The 13939-nt window shown below is 48.1% G+C and overlaps 1 protein-coding gene across 1 annotated transcript in view; it reads right to left on the bottom strand.

Moving 5' to 3' along the window:
* Positions 1 to 1039: 1039 nt before the first annotated feature.
* The window catches only part of PPP1R2 (protein phosphatase 1 regulatory inhibitor subunit 2), a 37304-nt gene continuing 24404 nt past the window's right edge, over positions 1040 to 13939 (bottom strand). Inside the window, exons 5-6 of the mRNA XM_075338529.1 lie at positions 11076 to 11243; positions 1040 to 1946 (exon numbers count right to left, since the gene is read on the bottom strand). Of these exons, the coding sequence (XP_075194644.1) occupies positions 1906 to 1946; positions 11076 to 11243 (209 nt within the window). The 3' untranslated portion in view covers positions 1040 to 1905. The remainder of the gene's footprint in view (positions 1947 to 11075; positions 11244 to 13939) is intronic.

Below are 13939 nucleotides of genomic sequence, written 5' to 3' on the forward strand. Positions count from 1 at the left end.
TCTCTTATCAGCCACTGATACAACTGTCCGAGACATTGAGAACGCTGAGAAAATGGCGCCGGAGCGAGGAGAGGGGGCGGGGCCTACTCTGAGAGCAGGATCTGGAGGGCAAATGAGGTATACAGGGGAGGGAATCTTTCCTCAGTGAGGAGTGTCCCTTCCCTGTGCTGAACAGCCGCTGGGCGGAGCCACACTGTCCCTCTGCACTGACTGACATGCAGGGGTAGAGAATCGAAACTAGGCCTCAGGCGAAGCCGGGGCCTAGATTTAAACATGCGGCCAGCGTGCAGGCACCATCGGCGCGGTTCTCCAGTGAAAACTGGAGAACCGGCCGGAAATGTTAACAAAGTCATATAACACACTCTCCCCAACATATAAAGTACAAGGGACCCCTGGAAAGACCACTGTCTGTGGTAATAACGTCTCAGTACTTAGTTTGTGAGACGCAGGTGCCAGGTGCCTGGGAGGTGAGCGCTCCGTCCGGCAGGATCCTGAAAAGGGCTGCGGATGGAGACCGGTCTTCTGCAAAGCAGTGAGAACCGTGATGGCTCCCACTTCAAGCCAGAGCCCCAGGGGATGGTGAAGGAGCGCGGCATGTGAAGGCTCCAGCCTTGTAAAATCAACCTTAACAGCACCGCCGACACAGTGGGGTAAGAAAGGACATGCCGGGAGTCCAGATTGGACCCGCTTTTCTTCCAAATCTTTGAAATCAGAAATCAAAAATCAGAGGATGCATGTGTGTGTGTGACCTCCTGAACACAAAGCATTGAACTGGTTGGATTTGTCATCCGGGGAGTGTATATGCTCGGAGGGAGGAGCTACACTTTTAGTGTAGTACTTTGTGTGTCCTCCGGAGGCAGAAGCTATACACCCATGGTCTGGGTCTCCCATAAGGAACGATGAAGAAAAAACGTTCAGGACGCATGTTAAAAAAACGTAGCATGAAAGCAGCCTAATCTAAATTTTCACATATAACAGGATACATTTTGACCTAGACTGAAAAAATTCTTGATGAATGGCATTATCACAGCAGACTTCATTGTAGAATGACAGAAATACATTTATTTTCGGATACATTTTATATTGTTCTCCATTTTACATATATTTTGTAAAACCATCAGTGCATTTTGTATACTTCTGTCTCACTCAACTCAGATTGTACATAGATTCAAAGCTGACCAATAAAAGGCTGAAGTACAGATTTCTATAACAGCTTTGGACTAAAGAATACATGACAGAACGGATACTACACTCCAGTCCATCTGACGACGTCTGCTCATGTTGTAGAAAACACTTTTACAAGGACTGAGTCATTCTGACCCACTGAGACACGGTCACTGTTTCAGAAGTCCAATATAACCAATATAATAGTTTCATTTGCTTCATGGATCAGTAAAATACAATCACCTGAAAATAAAAATGCAGGATTGTTTTTTTTTTCCCCAGCAAGTATTGGATGGTTGTCAACATTCAACCATTAGAAGATTCAAACAGCTCTTCTATCTGAATAGAAAATGAGACTGGGGATTCCCTGTCCCAATGCCATCTTTTCTAATGAGCCACAATATAAGAAGAAAAAAAAACCCTTTCAAAACCTTTAACCAAGGCACTCACATGCAGAAAGCCACACATGAATCTATTAAATGACAAACATATGGCATGTAATTGGCTGTGAGTGTAAACCAATGCTTGTATCCTTTGCCCGCATTAAAAACAGAATATGCCAGACAAGCTTGTAAATCATTAATCAGAATTGGCTTATTAATTAAGGGTCCTCACAACATAACATTGGCAATAGAAAAACATTCTTGTGCCTTTAGTCCATAGGTCTGCGTATCAGCAGTGCTTGTGCAGTGGCGTGGCAATAAATAGATCTTCAGCAAGCGGTGCAGCCGACATTTCTCTCTATAGTATTTGGTCATTACTCTGTAGCTGGGCAGGATGACCTGGAAGAGAAAGAAATTACAAAAATTATCGGTGTTTTAAGAATAACGTTTAAATAGATATTTATACTGACCAAATTTATAGTGTTATACAAGCTGTACACTGACGACTTTACATGACAGTGGAACCTTGGATTACGAACATAATTGGTTCCAGATGTGAGCTCTTAAACCAGGTTACTCTTATATCAAAGCGAATTTTCCCATAGGAAATAATTGAAACTGAGACAATTCGTTCCACAACCCAAAAATATTTACAGTATTTATACAAACTTATTACAGTAATACAAAATAATGTACTGTATTCATATAAAATTATCACAGTACACTAATACAAAATACTGTACAGTAAAAAACATAAAACAAATTAAACTGCACATTAGCTTCCAATAGAATTGTTGGTGTGTGAGATCTACAGTATAAGCAATGTGCTGTACTGGTTAGCCAAAAGAGTACAATACTGTATCTGCAAATTGATAGAAATGCTATATAGTATATACTGTACTGTGCAATGGTATACTGTATACAGTACATATAGACAGAAAATTACCTCCAGAGCGGGTCAGAGTGCGGTGAAAGGATGGAACCGGAAGTGTGCACTGTGGGAATTTGCTCTTATTGCAAAGCATTGCTTTTAAACCAAGTTACAAATTTGTAAAAAGCTTTGCTTGTCTTGCAAAACGCTCTCAAACCAAGTTACTCTTAAACCAAGGTTCTGTGTATATCAAAGTGTGATCGGACCACAGGTGCGGAGAAGAGGGAGATCTCCCCATCTTCTCCGCTCCCTGTCTGATGAGCGAGCACTACCAGGCTCGGGTGCTTGGTACTCATTGAGAGCAGTTTCTGTTGGGCCTTGCATATTAGAGTTTCTGTCCCTGTATGATGCGCAGTGGTGGTACGGCTTGGCAGCCCGCCTGATCTAATAGTTTGGGCGTCGCCTAATAGGCTGCGGGCTTGTGACTGTGCATCTGCATGTGTGAACAGCGCTCTATGCAAGCCATCAGTGTGCCGTTTTACCATCCAGCAATCGCCCCCTCCATGTTTTGGAAGTGTGTGTGTGATTTGCTCCTCCTGCACCTGTGATGCCTCCACCTAGTGGGGGCTTAGCTGTATCCTGCTGGAGTAGTAGTTTTTGGCCTAGGTAACTTACAGCTGCAGTTCCATCTTTGCTGTAAGTAATGTAGTAGATGTTACATGCAGTCCTGTGTAAAACCACCTGATGACAGTGATATGTGGATTGTGTGAATAGGATTAGGGGCAGAGCAGTAATAACAGCAGGCAGTCCTGTCACAGATTAAAAGCAGTGATTAGTGATTGTGCTCAGAGGACCACGCTGGGGTGATGCTGTGTGATCCTGAGAAACCTGATCCTGAACAGACCAGCCGGTATGGAGCTCTGGCATGACAGTCACTAAATCATTAATTCTTCTAATCTCTAACTGTGCTACCATCACTTTTTTGAAGAAGCTGGACAGGCAGCAGTTTGCATTTCCATTCTCACCTCCTGCTGAAAAGTCCCCGGGCCTACCTGTTGAAATGCCGCTCTGCACAGACAGGAAGAGGGGAGCAGGAGGCGGTTAATAACTGGCTGAGGAGAGGACGATCCAGGAGGCCGGCATGCCAGAAAGTATGTTATTTGAATAAACTAAGCTTTATTTAAAATTGAAAAGCAGCACTAAAGATCTGGGGCTTTACACTTATGATTCACGACACTGGCCCCATCATATAGGAGATGCCAAGGCTGGTAACTCTCCGAGCCTGGAGCTGCTGCCGTGGGATCATCCGGAGAGGAGAGGGAGAGTGATTACTCCATACAGAAACAATGTCCTCCTGACAGAGTCCGGATGTTTAAATATAAATATACAGGTCGCTAACTGGGACCTTCGTAACAATTACAAGGAATACCACCTCCTAAGCTATGAAATTCAACGACAATGTGGAGCAGTGATACCAATGTTGACAATACATTTGTATGTTCGCTGAAGAAGGTGAAACGCGCGTCGGAACGGTTGGGGTGGTGCCTTACGGACAAAAGTTATACTGGTTAGTAATGTTGTGCTGATTGTATTGTCAACATTGGTATCACTGCTCGTGTGGGTATAGATAGGTATCTAAACAGGTCCTACTTAGGTGGCCATTAACTATTTAAAAGCTACCACTCTGACCCTAGGGGCTTGCCAGTGAATCAGTCTTGCCTATTGTGGCTTATAGATCAATTCAATACTGTTTCTTTAAAAAATGTTGTCCCTAATTGCATCCACCCTTTTTTTGTGCACACCTTGCTTGAACTATTTTAATTATGTATGTCCAAATTTTGTTAATAAAAATCATGTTTTTATTGGAAAAAAAGCCACATTGTCGTTGAATTTCAGAGTTCGGATGTTGCCTGTGTATAAGTCACCAGCTGCTGTGCACTGAACACCTAGTGCGTGTGCACGCAACCACTCTGTAGCTGTGAGGAAAAATGCAAGGGCCAGCGACCTTAAAACAGGGGCCCGCTAAGTGCCTGATCACTACAGCCCGCTAGGAATTTGTCTAGTAAGGAACATCACTATGATCAGGCCTGGACTTGCCAATTCTTTTTGTGAGGTAAACCATTCCCCTGCCTGTTCTTAAAAAAAGTTTGACGTAAAAAAAATAATAATTTGCTACCCTGTGCTGTAATGTCTGTTTACTTTTTTGCTTCCTCTCTTCCCAAAAGATATGGTACGATCAGACAATGTCCGTGTAGGGTCAGACATAGCCATTACACAGTACATAGCAGGGACACATATATAAGATTATCTCAGCACAGGGACTTTTTTTTTTTTTAAATACATCCAATTGTGGAAATTATTATTATTCCAAGACCTATTGATTAAAGAAGGGAATTTTGTTACTTACCGTAAATTCCTTTTCTTCTAGCTCTTATTGGGAGACCCAGACGATTGGGGTATAGCTACTGCCCTCCGGAGGCCACACAAAGCACTACACTAAAAAGTGCAAGGCCCCTCCCCTTCTGGCTATACCCCCCCGTGATATCACGGGTTCTCCAGTTTTAGTGCCAAAGCAAGAAGGAGGAAAGCCAATAACTGGTTTAAACAAATTAACTCCGAGTAACATCGGAGAACTGAAAAACCGTTCAACATGAACAACATGTGTACCCGCAAACAACAAAAAAATCCCGAAGGACAACAGGGCGGGTGCTGGGTCTCCCAATAAGAGCTAGAAGAAAAGGAATTTACGGTAAGTAACAAAATTCCCTTCTTCTTCAGCGCTCTATTGGGAGACCCAGACGATTGGGACGTCCAAAAGCTGTCCCTGGGTGGGTAAAGAAATACCTCATGTTAGAGCTGCAAGACAGCCCTCCCCTATGGGGAAGCCACTGCCACCTGCAGGGCTCTTCTACCTAGGCTGGCGTCCGCCGAAGCATAGGTATGCACCTGATAATGTTTGGTGAAAAAATGTGCAGGCTCGACCAGGTAGCTGCCTGGCACACCTGTTGAGCCGTAGCCTGGTGTCGTAATGCCCAAAACGCACCTACGGCTCTGGTAGAATGGACCTTCAGCCCTGAAGGAACCGGAAGCCCCGCAGAACGGTAGTCTTCAAGAATTGGTTCTTTGATCCATCGAGCCATGGTGGCTTTAGAAACCTGCAACCCCTTGCGCGTACCAGCGACAAGGACAAAAAATGCATCAGAGCGGCGCATGGGCGCCGTGCGGGAAATGTAGATTCTGAGTGCTCTCACCAGAACTAACAACTGTAAATCCTTTTCATACCGGAGAACCGGATGAGAACAAAAGGAAGGAAAGGGTATATCCCGATTAAGAAGAAACGCGGATACAACCTTAGGGAGAAACTCCTGAATAGGGCGCAGCACTACCTTGTCCTGGTGGAACACTAGGAAGGGAGCCTTGAATGACAGAGCCGCCAGCTTAGACACTCGCCGAAGCGACGTGATCGCAACCAGAAAGGCCACTTTCTGTGACAGGCGCGAAAGGGAAACTTCCCTCAGAGGCTCGAAATGCGGCTTCTGGAGAGCAACTAGTACCCTGTTCAGATCCCATGGATCTAACGGCCGCTTGTACGGGGGCACAATATGACAAACCCCCTGTAGTAACGTGCGCACCTTAGGAAGACGTGCTAGACGCTTCTGAAAAGAACACGGATAGTGCCGAGACTTGCCCTTAAAGGGAGCCGAGCGACCAACCTCTTTCCCAACCAGATTGCAGGAGGGAAGGCAAAGTAGGCAATGCCGATGGCCAGGGAGACCCTCCCTGAGCAGAACACTAAGATAAGAATATCTTCCACGAGTTGTGGTAGATCTTGGCAGACCGCGGCTGGCTAGCCCGTCTCATGGTGGCAATGACGTCGTGCTCACGGTCGACCGACGGTGAGATGCCACAGATCACGGTACCACGACCTCCCCGGCCAGTCTGGGGCGACGAGGATGGTGTGGCAGCAATCGGTAGCTGGAACTGTGACCAATCCTGAGCCAAGGCGCCTGTCGCCAGAGCTCTTTGATCGTAAGACCGCGTCATGAAAATCGGGACCTTGTTGTTGCCGAGAAGCCATGACGTCGACGTCCGTCTTCATCCTGCGTCTACAGAATTCTTGCAAACAAACGGGTGCAGAGCCCATTCCCCTGCGTCCACGCCCTGGCGACTGAGGAAGTCTGCTTCCTAGTGTCGTACGCCCGGGATGTGAACAGCTGATATGGTGTATGCTCTGTCTTCTACCCATAGCAGAATCCGCCGGACCTCTTGGGAGTCTTGTCGACTGCGTAGTCCGCCTTGGTGGTTGGTGTATGCCACCGCTGTGGATAGTCCGACTGAATTCGGATCTATTTGCATTCCAGCCACTGCAGGAAGGCTTGCAGTGCAAGATACACTGCCCAGAGCTCCAGACCACTGAGTTGAAGAGTGGACTCCTCTGAAGATGGTCTTTGACCGTCTGGAAAAGCTAAAACTCGCCTCTGGATGAGGCGCCTCCTTGAAGGAGAGACTGTCCCCTCGTCTGTAGTGAACGCTGTTTGTCCAGCGGAAGCTTCACTATCGCTGAGAGAGTGTGAAAACTCTCCAGGAGATGCCAGCGATTGGGTTCAACCTTGACAAGTTGAAGACCCACCCGAAACTCTGGGAAGGGTCCAGCGCCATGTTCAGGTTGTGTTGGCATGCTTGTAAAGGAGAGTGCCTTGACCAGTAGATTGCCCAAGTAAAGGATCACAGAGTGACCGTGAGAGCGCGGGACTGCTCCCTCTGCTGCCACGAACTTGGTGAACACCCGTGGGGCTGTTGCCAGCCAAAGGGTATGGCTACGAAACGAAATATTCTCGTCTTTAATAACGAATCGTAGCCAACGCCGGTGCCTCGGAGCAATCGGCACGTGTAGATAAGCATCCTGATGTCTATTGAAGCTAGGAAAACTCCTTGAGACAGAGAGGCAATGACGGAGCGGAGTGATGCCATCCGGAACCGCCTGGTTTTCACGTGCTCGTTAAGCAGTATAAAGTCCAGAACGGGACGGAAGGAGCCGTCCTATTTTGGCACCACGACCAGGTCGGGGCAAAATGCGTATCTGGTTCCTGAAGAGGAACAGGGATTACCGCTCTTTCCGCCTGCAGAAGAGCCTCGGCTCGGTCGGTGCGGTAGTTTGAAAACAAACTGACTCTCACTCACAGGCCCTCAACCTGCGGTAGGTAAATGCCGCTAAAGCGGGGGAGTCTGCCCCCCCGCGGTTGCGGAGTGAGAGGGCTGAAAATTATGAGGAAAACGCTTTGGTAGCGGATCCTCCGGCTGCCTTCCCCGGGCGTGAATTGAGCCCGCTAGGAATCTATGCCCTTCTGGGCTTTTTGAGTCGTCTTGGATAGTTGAATGATTTCATTCAACCCTTACCAACAGACTATCACTAGATAAAGGCAACCTGGTTAAGCACTTCGTTGGAAGCAGCCTCTGTTCCAATCTCTCAACTACTAGCCTCTGCGTAAAAACACGGAGTTGGCGGATGCCACTGACGTCCGGCTCGTAGAGTCTCGGACAGCAATAACAGCATGATTCGCCATGCCGACATTGCGAGTTAAAGACGCTGCTGGGACCGAGAGTACCTGTGACAGCGACCCTCTGCGCAATACTAGCTGAAATAGCTTGGAGTGCCTTCACGGCTGCGACTGCCGGAGCAGCCGACCTGCCGATAGCTTCATAGACAGATTGCAACCAGAGGCCAATCTGCCTGTCAATGGCCTTTTGAAGTGAAGTCCTATCCACCACTACAACTATAGATCTAGCTGCAAGCATGGAGATTGGGGGATCCACATTTGGATACTGGGTCTAGCGCTTGACCACGTCAGGGGGAGCGACACGTGTCTCATTAATACGGTCGGAGAAACGCTTATCGTGATAAGCGTGTCGTTTCTGGACTGCGTCTCTGGAGTCAGAGTGCTAAACAAGTACTCAATATATAGAGATTTCTCTTGCTGTGAAGCTGACCCCTCCACTGGAGGAGTTGAGGGAGAAATACCCAACCTTTCGTTGATGGACGCAATAAGATTATTCACTATAGCGTCACCATCCGGTGTATCCGGATTGAGAGCGGTCTCAGGAACAGAGTCCTGAACAGCTACGTCTGCCTCATCGTACAGAGAGTACTCCAGCTGGGACCTTGCCCAGTGATGTAGTCGAGGGCTAATGCCAGCGAGCCCGCTTAGGCCATCTGGGACTGTCGACCGTGTCGGATGCCTGCTCTCTGGGATGCCTGGAATCACTCTGGCGCCTTGAGATGCTCCAGATCAGGGCGGCCAGGGTCATTGCAACCATATTGCCCACGGTCTGCTTGGGGTGCAAAGTCTGTAAGATGTCAGTCATAGTCACAGACAATATATCAGCGGAAAAACTGCAACTTCGTCCCTGTCTCTGGACAGAGATCACAGGTGGTTCCTTTGGCCACATATAGCAGAGACCCCGGTTGAGCAATTGCACGCACTGGGGGTCCTGAAACCGTATGACATGCAGTACAAGCAGCATAGAAAGCCCGTGCATTGGCAACTTGTCTTTTTCTGCTGTTGTTGTCTAGCTATCTAAGAGCCTAGCCGAGGATAGCGACCGTACAGTGAATAGTCATACAAGCATGAAGTACAAATAAACACTTCAGCACATGTAGTACACGCAGCATTGAAAACTTGTGGCTTGGCACATTTGCTCTTCTGCTGCTGTTGTCTATTTATCTAGGAGCATGAGACAAGGATAGCGACATACAGTGAATGTATAGCATACAGCATGACAGTAAACACTGCAGCCCATGCAATCCAAGCAGCATTGAAAGCTTGCGCGTTAGCACCCTAGCCTTTCTGCTGCTGTTGTCTATTTATCCAGGAACATTAGCCAAGGATAGCGACATACAGTGAATGTATAGCATACAAGCATGACAGTAAACACTGCAGCCAATGCAAGTCAAGCAGCATTGAAAACTTGTGCCGTAGCACCATTGCTCTACTGCTGCTTTTGTCTGTTTATCTGGGCGCATTAGCCAAGAATAGCGACATACAGTGAATGTATATCATAACAATAAACCGTGCAGCACATGCAAGCGAAGCAGCATTGAAAGCTTGTGCCTTAGCACAAATTGCTCTACTGCTGCTGTTGCCCAATCTGACAGTAAACACTGCAGCACATGCAAACGAAGAAGCATTGAAAGCTTGTGCCTCAGCAGCATTGCTTATTTGCTGCTGTTGCCCCGAATAGCGACAGTACAGTACAGTGCATAGCATATCAGCACACAGCCCAAAAGCCCACTTCAGCATTAGTGGTGTCAGTTGCTTACCGCCCGCACAAGAGCGGGTGCGAGGTCGCCCAAAAACCTGTGACTGGTTCCGTTCTCCCAGAGTGGAAACCATAATGGCTGCCGGCTTCTCTTCCCCGTCCTGTGCAGAGGGGCGGGCCGTGGGCGAGCCCCAGCCAAGAGCGGGAACCCGGCGTCTCACTGTGTTCAGTGAGAGGGGGCTGGAGAATGCAAAGCAGACTCCAGCTCCCTGCGCTGAGCTACTGTACAGCGTCCCGCCCCTCCTCTGACTGGCAGGGCTGGGGCGGGAACGAAACGAAAACTAGGCCGCAAAGCCGGGGACTCTAGTAATAAGCGCGGCCGTCCCATGTGCACGGCCGACGCCGAAGTCCCCCGGCGCACCACAAGTCCCAGCCGCGCCACAATGTAAAAAACAACCAGCAGCGGCCGGCGCGGCCGTTTTCAATACATAAATTCACTCAGCAAAGCTGCAGTGAATAATAGCACCAGCGCTCCGCGCTGTTGTCCCCGGCGCACTAACACTCCCAGCAATGCTGGTGTGTGTGGGCGCGATGTGCATGGGAACACAGAGTACCTTGATGTAGCAGGGCCCTGTCCCTGACGATACTCAGCTCCATATCCAGCAGGTTCTTTTGGGTCTGTGGATGGAGCTCGGTCTCTGTGCCTGGAGACCGGTAAGATCCCACTTCACCCAGAGCCCCTCATGGGGATGGGGAAGGAAAACAGCATGTGGGCTCCGGCCTCTGTACTAGCAATAAGTACCTCAACCTTACAACACCATCCACGGGTGAGAAGGGAGCATGCTGGGGGCCCTACATGGGCCCTCTTTTCTTCCATCCGACATAGTCAGCAGCTGCTGCTGACTAAAATCTGTGGAGCTATGCATGGATGTCTGACCTCCTTCGCACACAAAGCTAAAACTGGAGAACCCGTGATATCACGGGGGGGTATAGCCAGAAGGGGAGGGGCCTTGCACTTTTTAGTGTAGTGCTTTGTGTGGCCTCCGGAGGGCAGTAGCTATACCCCAATCGTCTGGGTCTCCCAATAGAGCCCTGAAGAAATTAACTTTGTTCATGGGACAACCACTTTAACCCGAGGTAATTATAAAGAAGCTATATTGTAAGCATAGATAAAATTCCTCCAGTAGAAAACCTTGTCTATGCCAGGACAAACTACTGTGGTTCTTTATGCCAAAAAAGGACTAATAAAGTGGCTATTAGGAGTAGCTGGTTAGACTTTGAGGACTACACATGACACAGAAATTCAAAGCTCACCAATGAGTCCATGTGTAATGTGCTGCCCCCTGTACTTGGATATGTTTAAGATTGCCTATAAATGACATGAAGTGTATTAAATTTACCTTCTGTTTCTGTTATATCTTGCATTTCTTCATCTTCTTCATCATCATCCTCTTCCTCCTCGTCATCCTCTCCTGCAAGTTCCTTTGCTATTAATTGTCTGGCCAGTTTGATATTCATGCCCTCATTATAATGGTGCTTCCTTTTCATTTCAAACTCTCTTTTCTTTTCTAAAATGAATAGAATTAAAAATGGTTCACCAAAAAAATAGCTTACACAGGTCAGCCAATATACAGAACTTGCAAACAGATATTTTCTTGAAAGTTGCTACATTGCATAAAAGGAGACCTTGTAGATTTACTGATGTGGCCCATCTAAGCCATAAATGATGTATGAAGATAGTTTGTAGAGCAGTATTTATCATCTCATTCTGGTTATAAAAATCTTTTATTTCATATGACAGCAAAGCAATGCAGCAGAGAAATATTTCACAAAGAACAAAACTTCTATAGCGGTCAGCATTCACATGATAGATGCAGGACAAATGACAATCCATATTATATACAGGCTTTGCTTATAACATGACACAGAGCCTACAGAATTGCAAGAAAGGAGATGGGCTGCATGAAGAAAAGTATATGAAAAAAAACCTTTTTTTTTTTTAAAGGGAACCAAACATCAGGATTTTGGTATATAAGGTGCAGCCAGTGCATTACTGGCACTATCAGGCACATTGTGTACATACCATTAGTGGGCAGCTCGGATGTTTAGGCTGTGAAATCCAAGTTTATAAAGTTTGAAAATTCATCCACTTTTTGATTGACGTGTGCACCTCTGCTGATAATGTCCGGGCGGGTTATGCACATGATTCCCGCCTGTTCCTCCCTCTCTCTGGCTGTATGTAAATTTCTAATCTTCAGTTACACGGCTTCGGAGTTGGCGCCTGCGCATAGCGGTTGTGAAGCCCCACAGGGGTTGTGTCGGTGCATTAACTTCAGGGACTCCACGTGGGATGGTATGGTCACAGGTAGGGAACCTTCTCTTTAGGATTTTCGTGACGCCACTCTCGGTATTGCGGTCAGGGGACCGCCACTGCAGATTAAGGGGTGCCTGGGGCTGATGGTGGGTGCAATGAGTTGTAGTGGCCTCCCGAGAGTGAGGCAAGCCCCAGGGCCCTACGTGTGTGGAACCACAAGGCGCAGAATGACTCAAACACAGTCCAGGCAGTCTTTCAGGGTTTTTACTCACAGTTGATGGCAGGGTATACCCAGGCGTAGCTGGGATGAACCAGGCTGGAACCAGATATCCTTCCGGCTGGCTGATGAGGGCGACTACCAACTTGCCTTCCTAGCCCTGTGTGTTTTGGGGTGACCCCTACTTGAAGCCCTGCTGGGGTCACCCAGGGAAGTTGCTGATGCCTCTCTCCCCTTCTTTTGGCCTGTTTGCTTCTAGCCTGGACCAGGTCACTCCGGCTGCTTGCCTCCTGTGAACTATGGGCCCTCTCTTTGCTACGTGGCTGCGGACTCTGTGGTGGTATGGTGTGGGTCTGAAGTGCCCCCACCGGCAGGTTTGGCAGGAGAAAATTGGATAAATCTCTGCACTGGGACCTGTTACCCTTGCGGGCCTGGTACCTCCCTGGCAGTCCCCTTACTCTGCCACTCCTTTGCGCTCTCTAGCCTTGGGTGGATTTCGGGTGGCACTACCAGGTGACCGATCTCCCGCGTTGGTAGTCACTGCGCGTACGTTGTCTGACTAGCGGCAGCCTCAGGTCTCCTCTTTACATCTGCTCTCCTTGAGCTCCACTTCAAACTCAGCTCACTCCTTCCTACTCTGTCTGCCTATGCAACCTAGCAACCAGGCTCTCTACAACACCCCTTGAGTGGACAAGGAGGCCACGCCCCCCTCCTGGATTCCCCAGGGGTGCAGCCAAAGGTAAATGTGTGAGACCTGATTACTATGCGCCTGTATAGACACACCTCGGTCAGCCTTCTGGATTACCTGTATGGTACTGCCCCCAGCATGGGTACAGTGCTCAGTGGTGCCTGACCAGGTCAGGGGCGCCACACGCTCATCTCCGGCGCCGTGTTTCTGAAGCCCGCAGTACCTAGTATTGTGCATGAGAGGGTGGCGCATGCGCCCTCGCTTCTTCAGATCTCGTGACAGCGGGAGAGTGCACGGTCACGACAGGGCTGGAGAACAGCTGATCTTACCAATTAGCTGCAGCAGACTATATTGTAGCAGACGTCTGCTGCAGCTAATTGGTAAGATCAGCTGTTCTACAGTCCTGTTGCGACTGCGCGTGCTCCCGTGGTCACAACGAGATCTGAAGAAGCGAGGGCGCATGCGCCGCCCTCTCATGCACAATACTAGGTACTGCGGGCTTCAGAAACACGGCGCCGGAGATAAGCGCTATGCGCAGGCGCCAACTCAGACGCCGTGTAACTGAAGATTAGAAATTCACATACAGCCAGAGAGGGGGAGGAACAGGTGGCGGAGGGAAAGGGTGGGGGGGGGGAGGAATCATGTGCATAACCCGCCTGGACATTATCTGGAGGAGAGGTGCACACGTCAATCAAAAAGTGGATGAGTTTTCAAACTTTATAAACTCTGATTTCACAGCCTAAACATCCGAGCTGCCCACTAATGGTATGTACAGTCTTGTGCCTGATAGTGCCAGTACTGCACTGGCTTTACCTTGTATGCCAAAATCCTGATGTTTGGTTCCCTTTAATGTTTGGTTTATATACGTATTTAAAATAAGATATGTGGGCGTATGTCAGTTTTTTTCCACCCATAAAAGAAAAAGAAATGACAAATTAAGTTTCTTTGTGATTTTTCAACAGAGCTGTAAACCAATACAGTTTGAATAGTGTCCTTTTTATTCTTTTCACATACCTACTGAATTTAAAGCACCACTCCACTAGGG

Source organism: Anomaloglossus baeobatrachus, chromosome 3, assembly GCF_048569485.1.
Source record: "Anomaloglossus baeobatrachus isolate aAnoBae1 chromosome 3, aAnoBae1.hap1, whole genome shotgun sequence".
Taxonomy (NCBI): domain Eukaryota; kingdom Metazoa; phylum Chordata; class Amphibia; order Anura; family Aromobatidae; genus Anomaloglossus; species Anomaloglossus baeobatrachus.